This window comes from Rattus norvegicus, chromosome 1 (genome assembly GCF_021556685.1).
Source record: "Rattus norvegicus strain SHRSP/BbbUtx chromosome 1, alternate assembly SHRSP_T2T, whole genome shotgun sequence".
Taxonomy (NCBI): Eukaryota; Metazoa; Chordata; class Mammalia; order Rodentia; family Muridae; genus Rattus; species Rattus norvegicus.
In genome coordinates this window covers 80,131,783-80,154,293 of record NC_141534.1, presented here as the reverse complement: position 1 = coordinate 80,154,293, position 22,511 = coordinate 80,131,783, and the positions used below count along the sequence as shown (strand labels likewise).

General features: G+C 51.5%; 1 protein-coding gene across 2 annotated transcripts; it reads left to right on the top strand.

The window, feature by feature from the left end:
• The first annotated feature begins 695 nt into the window (after window positions 1-695).
• Window positions 696-18,512, top strand: Ssc5d (scavenger receptor cysteine rich family member with 5 domains). 2 transcript variants are annotated; one of them, NM_001134545.1, is made up of 14 exons: window positions 721-868; window positions 1,373-1,399; window positions 1,865-2,173; window positions 2,433-2,546; window positions 2,774-2,887; window positions 3,245-3,553; window positions 4,043-4,360; window positions 4,876-5,040; window positions 6,673-6,990; window positions 9,675-10,238; window positions 10,320-10,634; window positions 10,919-11,086; window positions 16,240-16,404; window positions 17,050-18,510. In NM_001134545.1, the coding sequence occupies exons 1-14, from the start codon at window positions 844-846 to the stop codon at window positions 18,447-18,449; spliced, it is 4,311 nt and encodes a 1,436-aa protein (NP_001128017.1). In that variant the 5' UTR covers window positions 721-843; the 3' UTR covers window positions 18,450-18,510. The 2 variants fall into 2 exon arrangements, with proteins under 2 accessions (XP_087410313.1, NP_001128017.1); XM_087554187.1 differs by lacking the exon at window positions 10,320-10,634 and having other exon boundaries at window positions 696-868; window positions 17,050-18,512.
• The last annotated feature ends 3,999 nt before the right edge of the window (window positions 18,513-22,511 follow it).

Sequence of the window (22,511 nt, the reverse complement as noted above, 5' to 3'; positions counted from 1 at the left end):
GGAAAAGGAGAAGCAGTGAGCTCACAGCGGCAGCCCAGTCTCTGCCAGGCCTTCTGAGTCATGCTCCCCATTACCAAAGTTTTTCCCTTTACAGCTGCCTGCTGTGTGTGTGTGTGTGTGTGTGTGTGTGTGTGTGTGTGTGTGTGTGTACACCCCCTCCAAACCGAGGCCTTGACCCCCTTGGTCTCTCTACCCTCCATACCTTTGTTCTAGGAACTGGTAAGTTGTAAGTTCAGACACTCCTTCCTCAAATAGGCACTGGGAGGTTCCCATCCAGATTTGCCACAGTGGGTGTCAAATGGAGAGAGAGGTTTTTCAGTTTCTCTTCTAGATCTAGGAAGTCCCTCCTAGTGTCTGGCTGCAGGCCCTCTTGCTACTGCAGGATTCCCCCAAATCTGTCCACTCCCGTTTACACTTACTTGCCTGGCTGGACAATAAGAGGAGGCAAAAGGGTGTGCCCTCAGCCCTGTCCCCCAGACACCCAGGCCTGCCCCTTCCCAGAACTGCCATCCCCAGAAGCATCTCTAAGCGCGTGGCCCTCTGGAGCTTGGCTGGCCGCCTCCCTCCAGTGTGGGTGTTTGCACTTGAACACCTCCCTTCTGCCTGCCCACCGCCCCCCCTCCTCCAGGCTCAGCTGTGGCCAGCCCCCTCCCCCTCCTGTCCCCTGCTGCATCCCTGCAGCCTCTCTCCCTCCTGGCAAAGCCTTCAGCCCAGCCTGCTCCTAGCTGTCCAGGGCGCCTCAGCAGCGGCTTCCCTCCCTCCTATCCTCCCTGGCTGCCTCCGCCTCCCCTCTCCTGCCCTCTTTCCCCTTTCACCCCATCCCCTGCCCTGGACTCTGCAAACATGAGGGTCTTGGCGTGTCTTCTTGGTGAGTGATCCATTCCCGTGGGGGGTGGGGCACCTTAGGGGCCTGGACCCTCACCTCTGACACTTTAGCTTCTCCAGTTCAGGGACTCATACTATAGGGAGCCTGTTCTGGTCCCTGGTGCTGTGTGATAGCCTGACATCTGGTCGGCCCCTCTAATCCCTCAGGGACCCAGCCTTCTGCTAGTCCTGCCTAGCAACTCAAGTGACCTGCCCTTTGTTGCCCCTGCATGCACTCTGTGGAGCTATCACTCCCACCATTCAATATGGTCCCCAGCCCTGTCTTCAAGGGTCAGGCATCCGGGGCCCCACCCACCCCAGGGACCTGTAACTTATCCCAGCCTCCACCCAAAGTCCATTCCAGCAATGGGGCTTCTGACTCAGAGGTATGAGGAATCTGTATGTGAATGATGCTTCCCACTGAACTGAAGCTGGAAGCCTGCACTGGGGAAAGGACCCCTCCCCTCTGATTTACCCTTCACTCTGTCCCTTCCAATCTCCTTTGCAGCAATGCTGGTGGGGATCCAGGCTATAGGTAAGTGTCCTGATTCTGCACTTGGCCTCACCCAGCTCTAAGCCTCCCCTCTCTCCTGCTGGTCCCTGCTGCCCAGATTCCACTCAGCTCCCCTGACAGTGCAGGCCATGGGTCCCCATCCAGCAGGGACACTGAGTCTTCTCTAGAGTTAGCTGCACGCTGACCTATGGGAGAGAAGCAAAGTTATGAGGACAGTGATGGGGGAGGAGTAGAAGGGCCATTTGACCCCTGGCAGAAGGACTTTGGATGCCCGAATTCCCTGGTTCAGTGTCCTTCCACACAGCCCCCAGCATCTCTGAGATACTCCTCTTATTTGCACCCAGGAGTCTGGGACCAGGGCCCAGCCTCCAGGGTAGCTGGATTCCTGATGGTAGCTTGTAACACACACCCCCCACCGCCACCCTTGGTGTCACCGTGCCTACAGTACTCCTGTCTGGAGTTACAGTTTTTTTCTTCACCCCTCAGAGCGACTCCGCCTGGCTGATGGCCCTCATGGCTGTGCAGGACGCCTGGAGGTCTGGTACAGCGGGCGCTGGGGCACCGTGTGTGATGACGGATGGGACCTTCGGGATGCTGCAGTGGCCTGCCGTGTGTTGGGCTGCGGAGGGGCGCTAGCCGCCCCCGGGGGTGCCTTCTTTGGGGAGGGCACTGGGCCCGTGTGGCTCAGTGAGCTGGCCTGTCGGGGCAGTGAGGGACAGCTGGGTATCTGTCCCCACCGGGGCTGGAAGGCTCATATCTGCTCTCACGAGGAGGACGCGGGCGTCGTCTGTGTAGGTAAAAAGATTCAAACTCCTCTTATGGTTCTGGCCCCAGGAACCCCCAAGCCCTTAGTTCCCACAGATCTGAGCTGTCTGGAAGCTGAGAGATAACCAATTCCAGATCTCATAAGGCCAGGTGCCCACCCCCAAAGACTGCCAGCTTATTTCTGAGCCCCAGGGAATTCAGGCATCCAAGGTCCTTCTGCCCCAGGGGTCAAATGGCCCTTCTACTCCTCCCCCATCACTGTCCTCATAACTTTGCTTCTCTCCCATAGGTCAGCGTGCAGCTAACTCTAGAGAAGACTCAGTGTCCCTGCTGGATGGGGACCCATGGCTGGCACTGTCTGGGGAGCTGAGCCCCAGCTCAGAGGAGCCCCCTATAACTCATGGTGAGCACAAAGGACTAGGCTTCCCATCCTGCACCCTGGTTGGACTCATCTATGGGGAAGGTCGTCACGCAGACGTTTTCCCAGCAAGCTGGTTTCCTTTGTTACCTAGAAATCCTCTGTCCAGAAATCTTTCAAACCCTCAGAAAAGAATCCCTAGACAGATGAAAGAAGTCAGGAAGGGTGGCCAGCTCAGATCCTGAGTTCCTGGTCACATGTCACTTTCCTAGCTCCCCAGCCGGCAGCAAGCTCCCAGAATGGCCCCCGAAAGAAGAACCCCCGGCCACCCAAGCAGGTCAAGTCCACCCGAGCCCCTGTACTGACAAATGGAGCTCCCCGCCAAGGTAAGTCTCTAAATCTCCCTTAGACAAGGTCCTGATCTGGGTGCTATGAGACCCTAGACCCGGCCAAACTGAGGATCCCAGACCTCCATTCAGCCAATGACTCTCCAAGGAGACCAACATTCATTGTTTCCTCCCTTCAGATCCAGTCAGGGCTGGCCACCCCCTCTTCTTGATCCTTCCTCTATGAGAACCAGAGGGATAGCAGTTTTCTTTTCTAAATTAGCCAATCGGCAGGCAAACCTCAGTCCTCTGCTATTTCTGGGCCTTAGCTTCCCCAGGTGAACAAACAAGAAGCTGCCCCTCCAAGCTGACATTAGCCTCATACGGTCTCCTGTCTTCCCTGTCTGCACCCCCCAGAGCGGCTGCGTCTGGTCTCAGGTCCCCATGGATGTGCCGGCCGCCTGGAAGTCTGGCACGGTGGACGTTGGGGTACTGTCTGCGATGATGGATGGGACCTCCGAGACGCAGCAGTGGCCTGTAGGGAGCTAGGATGTGGGGGAGCGCTGGCCGCCCCTGGAGGTGCCAGATTCGGACCTGGTGAGGGACCCGTGTGGATGGACGATGTCGGGTGTGGAGGAGGAGAGGAGGCCCTCCGGGACTGTCCCCGAAGCCCCTGGGGCCGGAGCAACTGTGACCACACAGAGGATGCAGGGCTGGTCTGTACTGGTATGTGTGTGGGGGGGTGGGGGGGGCAACTACTTCCTCTTCAGATCTCAGCTCCCCCCTGCCCCCAGGAAGCAGTAAAAGGCCTGGCCTCACGTCTGTCTCTCTATACATTCTCTGGGAGAGGCAGTGAGGATCTTAGCATGTCGAGTCTCAGTTTTCTTGAGGAAGCAACTAGAAACTGGGACCAAGTGTTAAGGGCCATGGAAGGGCACTTGGGGGCTTCCTCCTCCATTCTCTCCTTCTTCTTCTACCTCACTTCCTTTCCCTCTTTCCTTCCCCCAGCGTTCTTGTTCCCTGTCGGCGTAAGTCAATACCTGTTCACCCATCCTGCTTCTTCACTGGTCTAACTCAGTATCTGCTCACAACCCTAGACTCCCACGGTGTTAAGGTGACCCTTGCAAACCCACTGTAGTTTTCCTTCTTGGTTACATAGCAGGCACTCGTCCATTCTGACCTCTTGTCACCCTGACCTCTGTCCTTCCGTTTCAGGTCCTGCACCCAGGTTGCGCCTTGCTGATGGTCCCCACGGCTGTGCTGGGCGCCTGGAGGTTTGGCATGGTGGCCGCTGGGGGTCGGTATGTGACGATGCTTGGGATCTTCGTGATGCCGCTGTGGCCTGCAGGGAGCTGGGCTGTGGGGGTGCCCTGGCTGCCCCAGGGGGTGCCTTCTTTGGTGAGGGGGCTGGACCCATCATCCTGGATGACCTCAGATGTCGAGGAAACGAGACAGCCTTACGATTCTGCCCTGCGAGGCCCTGGGGTCAGCATGACTGTCACCATCGGGAGGATGCTGGGGCTGTGTGTGATGGTAAGGGCATAGGAGTGATGTGAGTGGGGAAGGCTGGAGCAGTGCATGTGTAGTCACCTGAGTGGATGGGAGAGAAGCATTGTCCAGGCTCAGCCTTCACTTCCTGTGTGATTTCCCTATCTTATATTCTTTTTTTTTTTTTTTTTTTTTCGGAGCTGGGGACCGAACCCAGGGCCTTGCGCTTGCTAGGCAAGCACTCTACCACTGAGCCAAATCCCCAACCCCCTATCTTATATTCTTATGTGAAACCTTATGCCAAGTTAACTAAGGATTGCCTAAGGGGTACTGGATATTATTTGGTATTTGATGGTCATAATGAGGGGTGAGCCCTGCTTCCTTGCTCTTAGTAGATGCCAATCTTGCCTTGCCCCCGTCTTCTTTTTCACCTCCAAACTCTACTTCCTGCTCTCTCTACCCTGTTCTTCCTACCCACTTCTTACTGCAGTTTGGGGAAGCCTTGGGCCTGTGGAGGAGGCAGCCCTGGCGGCGGTGCTAATGTCTCTTTCCTGCCTCAGGCATGCCTCTCGGTGGCGATGTGCAGCCTACAGCTCCTGCAGTGGACAGCAACAGAACAACACCCAGGCTCCAGTCTACCTCAGTGGGTCATACGCCAGGCCCAGCAGGCAGTTGGCCTCCTCCTGCTTCTCCTACTGCCCCTCCAGAGCCTGGACCTGAAGCTGGTGAGTGTTTCTCTGCTCTGGCTGTGAGACTGTCTCCATGAAACCTGCTTGCAGAAAGAAGGTAGAAAAGAGGAGCCCAAGCCCCTGCTCAGACCAGTACTTGATTTAATGGTCTGTTGATTGCGGAAAATCCAGGGTTGCTTGTACAAGAGTCCCACCTTCTGTAGCTGGCCCTGACCTGGACATGAGGATGGGCATGAGAGCTTACCATCTAACATCTGGGCTCTATGGTGGGACTGTCACAATGTCCTCTGGCTAGCCACTGACTGCTCTTCAGAGGTCCTGAGTTCAATTTCCAACAACCACATGGTGGCTCACAACCATCTGTAATGGGATCTGACAGTGTACTCTGACTTATGTATAGACACTTGTGTAAGCAGTTTTGGGGACCAAAATTAACATTACAACACTAGCAGCATTAGGTCAAACCCACTTCATTTCCCCCCTTTTGTCCAATTAACAAGGCTCTCTCTTTTCCCTCAGATATAAATTGAGCACAACCATAACAGTTATGTAAATTACAAAGTATGATGTACACGTAAGATCTAGTCCATCATATTTGTCAAAGTATTCTACCATCTATCCTAACTTAAAGAGGTTACAATTCTCTTCCTGAATTATGTTCTAATTTTAGCCTGCATTACAATCTGAAAACCACATTTTCAAATCTATGTCATCTCTCTCAGTGCTAAACAACTTGACTTTAATTATGAGACTATACCTAGTCTTCAACCCCGTCAGAAATCTGAGAATGAAATAAATATAACCTGAATATGTGGAAGCACAAAAACATAGCTTCCAAAACTTTAACAAATTGTGGAGACGTCTGACTTCCTGGACAGTTCTCTAATTTCTTATAACGTTGGAGCATTTCTCTTCAGCCTTTCGGCCCAGAACCATCTGATAGACTTGAAATGAAGCAGGAGTATAAAGGACTAGCTTACCCTGTACTGGCAGAGCTTAGCAGTTGACTACCCCACATCTGTTTGTCCTCTTTGGACAGCATTTTTGTCTGCAGATGAATAGGGCAATTCTTGCTGAGTGGTCACCGTGCCATTACTGGGTGTTTTGACGCTCAGTTGCTTCTTTGAACTGTGAGGGGGTACTCTCTGCTCCTGACATGTCTCTAGTCAAAATTTCTAATACTAATGAAATGATTAAATGTTAACAGATGCTTTCTTTCAGCTTTTAAAAATCATGTTTAGTCCTGTGTGTATATGTACACGTGTCATGATACACATAGGTCGGAGAACTCTTTCTCTGCCAGGTGGATGTCCCAGAGATCAGACCCTCAGGATTGTTAGGCTTGAGGGCAGGTGCCTTCACCCACTGAGCCATCTTGCCAGCCCCCTTTCAATATACTTTGGGTGTATCCCTAAGGGTGGAATTTCTACATCATATGGTAATTCTACATTATCTTTCTGGGGAAACACCCAGCTCTGCTTGGCTCTGTGTCCACTGCAGGCAAGACCTTGATCAGGGCCTGCTCTCTGGACTGAACGATTACAAGGAAAAGCACAGCCAAGGGAATAGATGGGCATTTAGAAAGGAAGTCATAAGGCAGGTGGATGAAGGCTCAGAGTGCTACCTGGGCTCTTTGACCCTGACTCTTGGCTTTTTTTTTTCTTCCAGGGTCCCCCCAGTTGCGCCTGGTGGCTGGACCCAGCAGGTGCTCTGGTCGGCTGGAGGTATGGCATGATGGACGCTGGGGGACAGTATGTGATGACAGCTGGGACATGAGAGACTCAGCTGTGGTCTGCCGGGAGCTGGGCTGTGGGGGGCCCCGACAGCCAGACCCTGCAGCAGGCCGCTTTGGCTGGGGCGCAGGCCCCATCTGGCTGGATGATGTAGGTTGTGTGGGGACGGAGGCTTCACTGTCAGAATGCCCTGCTGCTTCCTGGGGGAAACACAATTGCGCCCACAATGAGGATGTCGGGGTTACCTGCACCGGTGAGGACGTGCTAGCTATCCACTGGCTCTAGGAGGGCTTCTCAGAGGAAGGCATGGAGGCTAAGGGTGGCGATAACTTGACTACTGCAAGTCCCCACTCTGTGGTGCATATTTAGCTCATACAACCTTATTGACATCGCCTATGTCTACCCAAAGTGAGGGCTACTTCCCATCAAGGCTGGCAGTGCACTTCCCCCCATTTATAGGGGTCTGGTTTCCAACCTCAGTGGTAGATGCTAAGCTAGGAGTTGGGTGCTCAATAGGACGGGGCTGTGAGACGCTCAGGCCTCGTGGAGGGCAAGGGGAACACAGGTCAGCTATTGCAAACCAGCAGGACGAGGTAGTGTTTGGGAGGCCTCTGAAACCGCACTGAGGGTCCTTCTGTTGCTAAAGGACTCTCGGAAGTAAGAGGCTCGGTGCTATATTTCAGTATAGTGAAGATGCAGGTTAAGTTAAACCAAGGGAAACACACAGGGAGCGGCGTTTGGGTGTGAAGTGCTGGTGGTGTAGACAGTTCTGCATTATCCCAGCAACCTGTGTGACGACATACAAGAACAGCCATCCAGACATGCTAGCCTCGAGGTCTGCAGGTTTTATTTATTTATTTATTTATTTATTTATTTATTTATTTATTTCTGACAGGGCCTTGATTGACCATGCACGTGGCTGTTCGGAAGTCACATTGTCAGTATGGACTTAAGATGGTGCGAGTGTCCTCTTCTCTCTGCCCCAAACACATAGTTTCTTACCAGGCAAGAACATTCCAAGGGTGTAGAGGTCATCCTCCTGGAGCCAGGGGCAAAGTCCCCAAGCTTGTCTTAGGCATGGCTCATCCTTGATTGCCTAGGTGACCTAACCAGAGAGACAGAGTGTGGATATTGGTGACTCAAAGGATGGAGTCATCAGCTCTGCCTCTGTCTCTTCTGGGAGCCACGGGAGGAGGGGGAGCAGGGAACGGGCATGTAGGCTTCATGCCACTTTCGAGGGTAATAAATATGAAAGAAAAGGCAGGGACAAGAGAACATGCCTGTAGTGCCAGCACTTCAAAGGCTGAGGCAGGAGAAGTCTTATGAATTTAAGGCTAGCCTGGGCTATAGTAACCTTGTCATGGAAAAAAAAAAAAACCCACGAAATGAACAAGGGCTAAGTGGTTAAAAGCGCTGGCTGCTCTTGTAGAGGACCCAGGTTTGATTCCCAGCACCCACACGGCAGCTCCCTAACGCCGCTTGGTGGGTGAGGATCTGATTCCCTCTTCTGGCCTCTGCAGGCACTGAACACACATGGTGCACAGACATATGTGCAGGGAAAATACATCGAATAGAAATAAATCTGTAGTGTGTGTAGGGTTCGGGTGAGGAAAGAAAGCAAGGCCTGGTGGCACAGTCCTATAATCCCAGCTATTTGAGATGATGTAAGAGGATCACAAGTTCAAGGCCTGCCTGGGCAGCTGTGCCCCTGTCTCAAACAGTAGAAACATAAGCAGGTGTTAAAATAAGAGATGAGGGGTTGGGGATTTAGCTCAGTGGTAGAGCGCTTGCCTAGCAAGCGCAAGGCCCTGGGCTCGGTCCCCAGCTCCGAAAAAAAGAAAAGGAAAAAAAAAAAAGAGAGAGATGAAGGCCTTAAGGCAGTGGTTCTCAACCCATGGGTCGTGATCCCTTTGAGTGTTCAATGACCTTTTCACAGGGGTCATTTAAGACCATTCGAATAATCAGATATTTACATCATGACTCATAATAGTAGTAATATTACAGTTACAAAGTAACAACAAAAATGATTTTATGTCTGGGGGCCACCACAACACGAGGAGCTGCATTAAAGGGTCACAGCATTGGGAAGGTTGAGAACCACTGCCTGAGGGTGTGTGCCTAGGAGTGGAATAGCTATCCTGAGTTGCCCTCTTCCTTGCCTTAAAAAAAATACTGATTTTATTATTTTAAATCATGTACACGCTTTTGTTTGTGTATCGTTCTTCCCTGCTGAACTGTCTCCCCAGTTCCTTATTCCCAGCTCTTTGTGGAATCTGCACACTAGCTTCCCGGAGTGGCTACACCACTAGACACTCCCACTAAGGGTGAATGAGGACTCCATCTTGTCCACTGGCTGTCATTTGTCTCCTTGATGATGGTCCTTCTGACTGGGATGAGATGGGCTCTCAAAGTAGTTTTAACTGTTGCACCGGGCACTTAATGGCAGTTTCAATCCAGTGGTAATGCAGGTGGCCTTTGCTGGAATTAAGTGGGTCACGTGACAAAACCCAAGGCTATGAAGTGGGGAGAGGGTCAGATAGGGATGAGAGAGATAAGAGAGGGCAATTAGGGAATGATGCATTATAGGCATGCTCGCAATGGTCAGGAGACAAACACACCTAGTATAGACTGCCTTTACTTAGCTGTTTCTGTGGGGGTGGGGTATTTTGCCTGCAAGCACCATGTGACTGGAGCCCTCAGAGGCCAGGAGAGGCCATCGAATTCTCTGAGACTGGAGTTACAGCATCATTGTGTGTGTGCTAAGAATCAAACCCAGGACTTCTGAAAGAGCAGCAAGTACTCTTAGCCACGGATCCATTTCTTCAGTCCAACAGACTTCTATTTCCTTAAGGGAAAAGAGGGCGGAGGGTATGGGTTAGCGGTACAGGATGCGATCTTCCTTCATGATCTTATCTCTCCTCCCTCCCGGCCTCCTAGGGACCCCCGGCCTGGACACCATCTCAGACCCTTTCAGTTGGAGCTGGCTCCCTGGGCTGGGTAGAGATCAGGATGCCTGGCTCCCAGGAGAGCTGGCCACCAAGCCTTCTGCCAGTCTCACCTCCAGTGTGCTACAGAAAACCACAAAGGCTCCAGGGAAAGTGCCCAAGAGTACCAAGAAGTGGGTGACTAAAAATGCAAAGAGACCAACCACTCAGCCCCCTGGGATACCAATCACTAAACGCCCCAGGGTCCCAGGCACCCCAACCTCCCTAAGCCCAACCCCACGTACCTCTGAGTTACCAAAGAGACTTACTGCCGAGGCTCCTCGCAGACAGACCTCACACACCACCGAAAGGCTGACCCCTAGGGTCCCCTGGGAGTGGACCTCAGAGACCGCGGCATCACTGTCCACTCAAGGCCCCCAAGAAGTGACCTCTGAGGCCACCACCGCACAAACCCCTCAGACCTCCTTGGAGCCATTTGGTGAGAACCCAGAAGGCTCTCTAGAATCTTCCCAGGATCCAGCTGCCACCCCGACTGCTGGAGTTCCCGTGCCATCGGGTGAGTAGTAGAGAATTAAAAGGGTGGGAACAGTGAGATAGCCCTGCACCTCCTAACCTGAGGGCCTCCCACCACCCCCAGGTCCCTTCCGGGTTCGTCTGGCTGATGGGCCCAACAGGTGTGCTGGCCGGCTAGAGGTGTGGCATGCCGGGCTCTGGGGGACAGTCTGTGATGACAGCTGGGACCTCCGGGATGCCACAGTGGCCTGCTGGGAACTGGGTTGCGGAAAGGTCCGGCCCCGAGTAGGCAAAACCCACTATGGCCCTGGCACTGGGCCCATCTGGTTGGATGACATGGGCTGTAAGGGAAGTGAGACGTCACTGAGTGACTGCCCCTCGGGGACATGGGGGAAGCACAACTGTGACCACGAAGAAGACGTGGTGCTCACCTGCACTGGTACCAGGGAACAGTGAGGGAGGCCGAGGGGGTGAAGTTAGAGTGGGACAGAATGGTGTCTATGGAGCAGGCCCAGGCTGGGAAAGGGTTACCGCAGGAGACTGGCAGAGAAGAGCAGAGCAGTGGCAAGGATCGGAGGGGATGGAATTAGAGGGGACAGAATGGTGTCTAAGGAGAGGGCCAGAGGGGGTTCAGTGTGAGGACAGGAAAGGGTTACTTCAGGAAGCACAGTGGTAAGGGCCTCAGCTAGCAGGAAGAGACACAAGCTGCCTGTCTCTCCCCAGGCTACACAGGGGATGACGATTACCCTTCCTGGACCTGGGACCCCACTTCGGAAGAGGACCTGACCAAAAGGACCACAGTGGCCACACAGCCTGGACATACACCTTCCTGGGCTACTACCACAAACCCTGAAGTTCTCTCTCCAGCAACGCAGAGCCTTCCAGACATAGGTGAGGGGCTCGACCCTGGTGCGTATGCCAAGGCATGTGTGCTGAGGCCAGAGGAAAACTGGTGGAGCTCTCCATCCACAGGCACTTTACACCCTGTTTGTTTTCGCTTTTGCTTTGAGGTGATATATCGTGTATCCCAGGCTGACCTTGAATTTGCTGTGTAGCTGAGGTTTGCCTTGAACTGATCCTCCTGTCTTCCCTTCCCAAGTGTTGGCATTATAAATGTACACCACTATGGCCAGCCATAAAGATCTAACAGCTAGCCTAGGCCTCTGTGACCTGGCAGGCTTGCCTAAATGTATTCCATTTGGGGCTTGACAGTATTCATCTTCTCCAGAGTGCAATGGGACAGCATGTGGCTCTGAGCGAACAGAGGGCACCAGCTAGTACTGAGCCTACCAAAGCAGCCAGGCAGTGGCTGTAACGCACCAGCCTGAGCCCTTCAATCCGAGCATCTGCGGAAATGACCCAGAGCCCTCAGCTCAGGGTTATCCTGTGAGCGCATGGTTCCACACTCAGCAGAATCGTACCCAGTGTGGCAATGCACGCTCTGTCCTGGTCAAGCTCTAGCTCAGGCACAGACAGGACCCTCCTAGGGCATATGTTCTAACTCCTGCCCTTCCCAGCCCCACCCATCAGGGTCAGTGCCTTACATGACAGCTATCTGTCCTGCTTTTCCATGGCTTCTGTCTCCCTGTGGTCTGTGTCCTTCCGTCCTTGTGGATCTCTATCCACCCTGGTCCCTGAGCTGCCACCCTGCATGCTCTGTCATCTCCCATCCAGCTCTGTCCCTATGGCTCCCATGCCTGTGACCTTACCAACTTCTTGACTTCATCATCTACATTTTAAAACTCCATTTTGCTTTTCTCCTGGTGTCTTCCTCCCATTGGATTCGTTCCCACTCTCTCCTCTCTATTCCTGTTTTCCACAATGCAGTGTCTCTTTTCTTCTTTAGATTTCTATACTCCTTCCTCCTTCCACTCTTTTTAAAAATTTTAAATTATTATCTTGCGGGTATGGATGTTTTTGCCTGTATGTATGCATGTCCGTGTGCCATGTGCATACAGTTCCCACACAGGCCAGAAGAGGGCACCAGAACTCCTGGTACTGGAGTTACAGACAGTCGGGAGAGAGAGAGAGAGAGAGAGAGAGAGAGAGAGAGAGAGAGAGAGAGAGAGAGAGAGAGAGAGAGAGAGAGAGTGTGTGTGTGTGTGTGTGGTGTGTTGGGGGGGATTGAACCTGGCTCCTCTGGGAGAACAGCCTGAACTCTCTTTCCAGCCCCTGTATCTTCCTTTCAAGTCATCATCTCACCCCATTTCTCACTAGTTTGCTTTTTCTTTCTTTCATTGCTCCAGCTGGTCTAGAACTCCTGTTCTCCCCTTGCCTCCACTCCCCAGCTCTGGGGTCACTGGCATGTACCACCATGCCCAGCACTCACTGTATTTCATGTCACTTCCTCTCTTCTTGCCTGCCTGGGTTTCCCCCTTTATTGTCTTTTTAAGACCCTTCACTTTTATCTCTTACCTTCTGTAGCTTTCTCCTTTTTCTTAGTTACATTGATTGTGTACGTGTGTGCATACATGCCTGTGCTTGGGGCCATATGCCACAGTGTGTGTGTGTGCACATGTGTGTGAGTGTGTGAAAGTACACTCACGTGTGTGAGTGCATGCATGTGTGCATGTGTGTGCATGTGCGTGCACGCACACATTCATGTGTGTGAGCACACTCAAGTGTGTAAATACATGAGTGTGCTTGCATGTGTGTCCACACGTGCGTATGCAAGCTCGTATGTGTGTGCGTGCACACTTGCATGCATGGATACCTTCGTGTGTGTGTGTGTGTGTGTATGTGTGTGTGTGTGTGTGTGTGTGTACATCTTGCAGGACTCAGTCCTCTCCTTCTGCCATGTGGGTTCCAGGTAACTACTAGAATTGTCAGGCTGGGTGCCGATCCATCTCACCTGTCCTCTAATTTATTACTTCAGCCACGCGTCATCCATGGCTCTTTCCTCCCTCCTCCTTTCTCTTTCTCTTTCCTTCCCTTTTCTCCCTTACTCTTCTCTGCCCCTCCCCCTTTTGGTATGTTCTTTTATAGCTCAGGCTGGGCCTCTCTATGTACCCGAGGCTGCCCTTGATCCCTTGACCAAATCCTGGGATTACAGGCATGGGGTACCACACATACCCCGACTTCTTTTCAGTCAGCTACTAAGTCACACTCTGTTTTTTGTTTTTTGTTTTTTGTTTTTTTCTTCTGCTAGCCTCAGTCCTTTCTTTCTCTCTCCCCGTGTCTCCTGGCCCTCATTTCAGTGAAGGAGGTTGACACTATTTCTGCCCAACCCGCTGCCTTTCACACCACTGTTTCTCTGGCTTCTTCATTTCACTCTCTCTACAAACACTCTTGACTGTGAATGCTCACTGCCTCTCTCTGTGTGTCCCTCTGCCTGTCACTGATCGTAGGATTACCTTGTGTCCTTTCTGGAACCCAGCATGCACAGTCAGTCCTGCCTAGGTAGGTACCTGCTCTTCTGCCTAGCACCTCCTTACATCACAGGGGTGCTGCGCATTTTGATTGGCCACCAGGATCTCCTCTTTCCAGTAGGCTTCAGAGACTTGTAACTTAGACCTGGGAGTATCTCTTGCTGGTATTAAGGTTGATCATTAGAATTCTGGAGCCAGAAATGATCTTTCAGAGACCCTGCTTCTTGTTAAGGTGCAGCCGGATTTACAGAACTTACATTTTGCACAATTAGGGAGGCTTCTCGGTTACACCGCGCCCCCTTGTGGTGGAATTGATTGTCCCCTTGTGGTGGAATTGATTGTATGGAGAGGCACAGCTCGCTGCAGAGACAGCTAGCCCATGAGGCAGGGGGATTCTTTGGGGCAGTGGGGAAATAAATCACAAGTACAAACCGTGCAAGCAGACTTTTGGGACAGTTCTATGTAGCAAGATATGTAGCAAGTTCTATGTAGAAGAAGGTATGGGGTGTATGGTAGGATGAGACTGTTTCAAACAGTTTACATGTGATATATGTCTGTGTGTGTGTATGTTGTATGGTATGTATGTAAGTATAAATGTATGTAAATACTTGCGTATGTCTCTGCAATGCATGGACAGTGTGTGTGGTGGCCACAGGGAAACTTCTGGCGCTGTTTCCTAGGCACTATCTAACCCTTGTTTTTGTGAGACAGAGGCCTGGGGTTCAACATCGAGGCTAGGCTGGTGGAGCATAAACCTGGGCGGTCCTCCTGTCTCTGTGTCCCTAGCATGGGGATTACAAGAGGAGCCAGCATATCCAGCTTAATATTTACTTTAAATGTGTGCTCTGGGTTCACATGTTCCCTATGTTTGCAAAACAAGAACTTTACAGACTGAGCTGTCTTCCCGCTCTTGTTTGTTTGCTGCTGAGGCCATCTTATTCCAGAACCTAGGCTGGCTTAGAAGTCACCGTGTAGTTCAGGCAGGCCTTGGACTCTCAGTGGTAGGACTATAGGCATGCATCATCACGCCAACCTAACGCTATTCACTCATTGCACTGGGGCGACGTGTGCTGCCATTCAAAACACAAGTCTGGGCTCCCCTCACTCAGCCGACTCCAGTCTACCCTCCACTGGGTCTGGAGCGAGTTGTGTGTCCAACGTACAGAATGCCTGTGTAATCCCCCAGAATAGAAAACGTTGTTGGAAGAGTTCTTTACTAAAACAACCCATAGGTTCAGGATCCCAAGGTTGTAATGATTCTTTATAGTAGTGAAATCATGAAAAAGCCTCCCAGAAATGTGACATTATCCGCCAGCACAGGAGAGCAAGAAGAGAATTGGTTTTTTGTGTGTGCCGTGGCACATAGGTGGAGGTCAGAGGACAGCTTCGGTGAGTTTGGTTTTCTATTTCCACCACGTGGGTTTTGGCAAGGTATAACTCAGGCCATCAGGATGTACAGCAACCAACTTTACCGGCTGGCCCAAGAAAGGGAATTCTCAAGGGACCAAAGGCCTGTGGGGAAAAACGTGCATAGTCACATGGTTAGGATTTTATTCTAAAAGACTTATTTTATGGTTTGGGCTTGGTGGTGCATACCCTTAATCCTAGCACTCTGAAGGCAGAGGCGGGTGGATCTCTGTGCACACTTAACAAGTTCCAGAACAGCCAAGCTACACACACACACACACACACACACACACACACACACACACACACATGCACGCACATACACAGTGCTCAATGAGACCAGAAGAGGACATCCAATCTAAAACTGGAGTTACATGCAGTTATAAACTGCCTGAAATGTGTGTTGGAAACCCAATAGATGCTCTTAACCACTAAGCCATCTCTCCTGCCCTAGCAAGGGTAGGCTTTAAGCTCTAAGAAGTACCTCCACGGATCTCTGACTGATAGAACATCACCACAGATGTCTTAAACAGCACAAGCTCATGCTCTTGATCTTCTGTAGGTCAGATGCATGGGTCTCACCGATCTAAGATCAGGGTATAAGCAGGGTTGATCCCTTTGGCAGAATCTGCCCTCTTGACTTTTCCAGCTATAGCCCCTTCCTTCTTCAAAGCCGGTGGTGTTGCCTTTCTCTGGGCTTACCTATGTCTTTATTCTCTTCTCCTTCAATTCAGCCTGAAAAGGTTTCTGTATTCTAGGTAGTTATGAGACTCAGGACTATTGTTTTCTTTTTATTAATTATTTTTGTCACCTATTTATTTATTTTAAATTTATTTTGTTTGTGCATGTGTGTATGTGCATGTTCAGTAGGTAAGGTACTTGGTGACAACAAACCTGACAAGTGTTGTTGGAGCACACATGGTGGAAGGCATGTGTGTGCATTCATATACACACACATGCACAAATAAGTACATGTAATTTTAAAATGTAAAGGGAGATCAGAATTCAAGGCCAGATTCAGCTACGTGAGTTCAAGGCCAGCCTGAGCTATCTGAGATCGTATCAAAAAATATTGCTTTGAACAGAAGCAATGCATGCATTTGCTTTATAAGATAACTTCTTCAATTTCTGCTTTTACTAGCCAGGAGCATCCTGACTGGTGGCCAAGGTGACATAGGTTGTAGAGGGGGCTGGATGATGGGTCAGCTGGGGTAATGAGCCAGCAGGATGAAATGGGAGGACTCAACTCTCTTCCTCACACTTTTGCAGATGACCAGGGTAGTTATGAGCTCTCCTGGACATGGGATACACCTTCAGGAAGGAGTCTGTCCAAAGGGACCCCCACCACAACCAAACCTGGATCCACAGTTACCACTAGCACCAGAAAGAGTCCAGGCCATCCCTTTCCAGCTCCAAGGGCCCGTGCAAACACAGGTGAGGCACAAGAAGAGGCCTGGGGAGTATGTGCTGTGGGGTTCAGAGACGGACCCCAAATTTCTAGGGGTAACTTACTTCTTACCTCAGAAAGACCCACAGACCCTCTGCCTTTGCCTCTAAAATGCTGGGATTAAAAGCATGGGCCAGCACGCCCGACCAGCTTACTTCTTTTCATTCAGTTTAGAACTCTAGCCCATGGGGTAGATACAGTTGTTTTTCCCTCCCCAACAAAATCTCTCTGTAAACCCCTGCATAGACATGTCCAGACCTGTGTCCCCTGGGTGATTCCAAACCCTGTCAAGTTGAAAGTGAACATTAATTATCACATAGAGTCTCACTGTGGGTGTTTCCTAGTAATCTTCTTGTATACCAAAGCGTGTCCCTCTCTCTGGTTCCTGGACTCATTCTCCACTCTTGTATCCTCCATACTTGTATCCACGTGTGTTCCCCTCATAGGCCACCGGGTGGCAGCAGGAACCTCACAGGAGGCCAGGAGGAGGGGCACTAGGGCCTGGTGAAGTCTGCCGGTGACCCATGATGTCATGAAGATCTTTGCCTCCCCATTGGTCATCTCAACAAGGGACACGGTGGATAGGGCAGACTGACCTCTGACCGATCTGACCCTCTTTTCTTCAACTCTAGGTTTACCAAGGAAGCCAAAACCTGAGCGCCGGACGCTGCAGCCCACCTCAGCCAGGACGACACACACCACCTCATCCCCGGCTTCCTACACCTCACCAGAGCCTTCTGGCTCACAGCAGACCTCTGGCTCCTGGCCACAACTCTTCCCAGACTTGGCTTCAAAGCAGGAGGGGACGTCTACCCCTCCCAAAACATCTCCACTCACCCCAGGACTTCCCTCCCCAACAAACTTTGCCTTGTCCACTACTGATGCCAGTTTGCTTCCAACACGTCCCCCAGAGCTTTCAGGCAGCCCAACATCCAACTCCCCTGAAGGGCTAACCTCTGACTCCCCCATGCTATTAGAAGTGAGCAGCCTTTCCCCTACCTCAGAGCTGACGCCAGGATCTGACATGACACCAGACCTGGGCACAGCACCCAAAATAATCCCAGAAAGTTCTGAGTCCTCAGACCTCCCCACGAGCCCCAGCACCCACACACAACCATTCACAGCCTCTTACCCTACCAGCATCCCTCACCCCACCACCATCCCTCATCCCACCACTACCCCTCATCCTAGAGCCCCCTCCCACCCCACCACCATCCCTCAACTCAACACAACTTCCTACCCCACCATGGCCCTGCAACCTACCACCAACCCTCAGCATCCCGGGAGCCCTCATCCCACCACAAGTCCTCAACCTCCCACCAACACTCACTCTTCTTCAACCTCTGCCACCCCCACAAAGTCCCTTCCATCCTCCCCAGAGACAGAATTTTCCTCTCCTACTCCACAACCAAGGGTCAAGCCTAGCCTACACCCAGATCTGACCTTTGTAGGAGTCCCGCCCACAGGCAAATCCCAGATGCAGAACCTAGAGTTCTCTCTAGCCTCAGAGTCTGGCCCCTCCAGGCCCTCTCCAGCCCCAAGCATGGACCCACTATCCACAGAGGTCTTCAAACCACCCAGAAGCCAGACCTTACACTCAGTTTCAGAACCCATGGTGACCGCTGACCTTGCCATCTCCTCTATGGCCCACCCATCTGACCAACCTCCCCCAGATCGCCTCGCTCAAGGGCCAACTTCTAATCACAACCCAGGTCCCTTTGGGCCATGTGTCTCCTCAGTACCACCTGTAAGGGTCATGGCTTGTGAGCCACCTGCCTTGGTGGAGCTGGTGGCTGCTGTGAGGGAGGTGGGTGACCAGCTGCAGAGGCTGACCCGGGTCCTGGAGCAGGACCGGCAGGAGCGCCAAGTCCTGGGGCTGGGCCTAGTCAAGTTGGTAGAGGCTGCCCAGGGGTTGGGGCAGCTAAGTGAGACTGTAAAGAGGCTTGCAGAGGTGGCCTGGCCCCCCAGCACACCTGTGCCCACAACCACCACCACAGAGGAGGAGGAGAGGCCTCTGAGAGGAGATGTGTGACCCATTCTGAAGTTCCAAGTGCTTAAGATACTCTCAAAGAAACAAAAGCCAAAGTATCTACAATCAAAGTGTGGGTGTTATTCCTGGGGAGGCAGGGGACTCTGGAGGAAGAGAATTGCAAAGCTGGTCCTAACTTGTCAGTGATACCTGCGATGGTGTTGGTGATCATGGTGAGGCAATGGCGGTTGATGGTCGTGTGCTCATGGTGTTGATGGTGATGGCCATGGTGGGGTGATAGTGGTGTTGATATGAAACAGTGGTCACTGACAGGATCGTGCTTATGATAAAGGTCATGGTGATGATGGTGGCTGGTGGCCATGGTGGTTATGGTGATCATGGTGATGGGAAGATGGAGATAATGGTGTGATGATGCCAGCGGCCATGAGTGTGATGACAAAGACGGCATGGTGGCACTGGTGGTATAATGACAAAGATGGTGATCACACCAACGAAAGCCATGACTGTGTGTTAATGGTGGTGGTGGCGTTAGCTGTGAAGGTTATGATAACGGTGAAGGTAATTTTGTGGTGACTGTGGGGATGGCATTGATAATGGGGATGATGGTGGTGTTGTCTGTGGTGATGGTGAACTGTGTGGACGGTGGCGATTACAGTGGCGATGGTGTTGCTGGTGATGTCGATGGCGAAGTGATGATGAAGGCAGTGAGTGTGGTGACAATAGTGATGGTGGTGATGGTGTTGGTAATGGCAGAGGCATGATGACACTGACGTGCTAATGTTGATCACCCTGGTGGTGAACACTGTGACAGCCCTGACACTGACGAATCTGTGGAGGCAGGAAGAGGTCTGAGCCACGGTGTGCCCAGCTTTAAGAACAGAGCACACCGGGGTGGGGATTTAGCTCAGTGGTAGAGCGCTTGCCTAGCAAGTGCAAGGCCCTGGGTTCGGTCCCCAGCTCCGGAAAAAAAAGAAAAGAAAAGAAAAAAAAAAAAGAACAGAGCACACCGTTCAAGAGTCCGAATGGGTGGGATAGCATCACCGTAACCGGAACAGGCACTTATGGGGTGTGTCCTGTATCCCACTCTGCAGCGATTCTCACCCTTCCTGCAAGCCCCTATGACAGTTCCTCTTGCCAGGGCGAGCCCCAACCATGAATTTATTTTTGTTGGGACTTCATAGCGGTAATTTTGCTACTGTTATGAATCACAATATAAATATCTGCTATGCAGGATGGTCTTAGGTGACCCCTGTGAAAGGTGACCCACAGGTTGAGAACCCCTGGTTTAGAGGCTTTGCAGCCGGCTGTCATTCCATCTCTGTTAACACTGACTGGGGAGGGTACGGTTACCACAGCTCAGCAGAGGAGGAGATGCACTCTCGGCCTGGACGCTGGGGTGGGGCCCTTGTTAGGGGTAGTCCTGAGCCAGCTACTGAGCCTCTTACTCTCCGTCCCCACCTATAAACGGGGATAATAATAGTGTATGTCTCATGGGCATGCGGAGATGACTGGATGGGAACACTGTATCTGTGAGTGTGCTTAGGCTCTGGAGTATATGTGTATGACCGCTCTGTTATCCCTGGTTCGTGCCCCAGTCTATGCAGCAGCCTTGATTGGCAACCCAAGCCTGTCTCCTCCAGACCCTTTTGAGACAAGGTTTCATGCATGTAGCCCAATCCGGCATTTCAGTCAGTGTGTCATGGACGCTCTCGAGCTCCTGATCTTTTTGACTGTATCTCCCGAGTGCCAGGATGTGCATTTTCACACCTGGTTCTGTGCACTGCTGGGGTTTGAACCTAAGGCTTTGTGCATGCTGGGCCAGCACTGTACCAACTGAACTTTCTCAGATAATATTATGTGGCCACATCAAACCAACTGGGCTTGGGTCCAGTCTTGTAGCCTGTATTCCTCTGGAATTTTGGATCCTTTCTCAGAGCTTCAGTTTCTCCTCTGTAAAATGGGAATATTAATCACACTAAGCCCACAGGGTGAGGATTACTACTGAGTTAGTTCACGTACAGGTAGAGATGACATGCGGTACATATGAAGACTGAGCTCAGGGCTAGTGAGATGGCTCAGTGGGTAGACACTTGCTATGTAGCCTGGATGATCTGAGTTTGGTCCCTGGAACTTAAATAATAGAAGGAGAGAACCAGCTCCCATAAGTTGTCCCCTAACCTCCATATGCGCCCCTGATAAATTTAACGAATTAATGAAAGAAAACCTTAAAAACAAAAGTGATCCCAGATACATCTAGTTATGCCACCCTGTGCCTAATGTGTGAACTGTGTGTATGTGAGACACACACACACACACACACACACACAGAGAGAGAGAGAGAGAGAGAGAGAGAGAGAGAGAGAGAGAGAAAGAACTTTCTTGAGTACTGGGGTTTCAGGCATGCACCTCCAGTCCACATCACTGCTGCCCTGCAAGGGCTTGATCTGCACTGCAGAAAGGACTCAGGGCCCTCTAGCCCATCATCAAATCCACACAGTAGAGCTGCAACCCAGCCCTGCAACAAGGAACATGCCCCTTCCTTGACCTCATCAGGTTAGGACTTTCATGACTCCCCCTATCTTATTGACCTGAGCAGGTGCCTTCCTATCTCTGCACCTCTCCTTACTGGTCTGAAAACTGAGGACCAGCTTGGAAGACACCCCACCGTCACACTCCAGTTCTGACCCCTGAAACTGCGGCCAGGAAACTGGTCCCTCCTCTTCCCAGATCCCAACTCAGAGGTCACAGAAGGTGATGGAGTCTGGCGCCCCTGCACTCCTGCAAAGGCCAGCAGGGTCCAGTTACTGATTCGGGTGTGGAGTAGGCTAATGTCCGGGGGTCTTAATGGATGGACAGTCTGGTCCTGCCAACAGGCAAACATGCAGGGAACTCTCTGGTCCTCAGATCTCATTAAGCCGAAGACTTAAATAACTACTGACAGCTAAACTTGGAGGGCAGGATTTCTGCTGCCTTCTCCTTCCTGTCCTGGCTCATTAGAGTGTCACAGAGCAGCACCCCAGATTGGAGAAAAAACATCGTCTCTATCCCTGGTTGGGATCAGGTGGACCCTGGCTATCGGTCATCTCTCTGTGCCAGAGAGCCAAGCCTGGGGGACGGCCTTTGACTTTTCTGCAAACCAGAGGTGTGTGGGTGTGTAATGGGTGTTCTAGCCCAAGGTCTCTCTACCCCCGGATACCTTCTGCCAGCCCCAAACAAGCGGGTACCTAATTACTCAGTCATCCTATCCCTGTTTGGCTGAGCAGCTAAGCCCAAACATCTGGCTCTAGGGCCCACAGCCAGGATGGGTAGCCAACCCCACCCGCTGTTGGCCCTGACCCTCGACACCTCCCTCAGGACAGCTGAGCTCTGTGTCTGCTTACCAGCTTTCGACAAGCCCAGAACAGTAGCTGCATAGGACTAGCAAGCTCAACGGGTGTAGATAAACTACAAACTCAAGCTCCATTAAAAACACCTCCAACAGGCTGGAGAGATGGCTCAGTGGTTAAGAGCACTGACTGCTCTTCCAGAGGTCCTGAGTTCAAATCCCAGCAACCACATGGTGGCTCACAACCATCTGTAATGGAATCCTCTCCTTGTGTGTTGAAGACAGTGACAGTGTACCCATAAAATTAAAACTATAAAAAAATGTTTAAACAAAACAAAAAAAAAACCCACCTCCAACACATTCTCTCTCTCTCTCTCTCTCTCTCTCTCTCTCTCTCTCTCTCTCTCACACACACACACACACACACACACACACACACACACACACACACACACACATACCACAAACATACACACAGCAGAAGCAAAGTCAATATCTTCCTCAGGTAAAGCAAGATGTGTATCCGTCAGGATCCACCTGGGCTGTGACTATTGACAGAAAAAAACTCTAATGAATGGGTGGGATAAATCATGGTGCTAGGAAGCCTGTGCAGAACACTGGATCTGAATTGCAACATTACACCCTGAACCGCAGAAAGAAACATCCAACATTGACTCCTCAGAGGTTGGTCCAGAACCCAATCTCAAGAGCTGTCAAAGAAAACCTTCATCTTCGCCAGCACATGTAGTTAAAATCTGTTACCTGGGGGGTTGAGGATT

Coding starts and splice junctions, on each gene's coding strand:
- Ssc5d (NM_001134545.1), top strand. CDS start 844: ATGAGGGTCTTGGCGTGTCTTCTTG. Junction 2,547..2,773: donor GGAGCCCCCTATAACTCATG/GTGAGCACAAAG, acceptor TCACTTTCCTAG/CTCCCCAGCCGGCAGCAAGC. Junction 3,554..4,042: donor TGCAGGGCTGGTCTGTACTG/GTATGTGTGTGG, acceptor CTTCCGTTTCAG/GTCCTGCACCCAGGTTGCGC.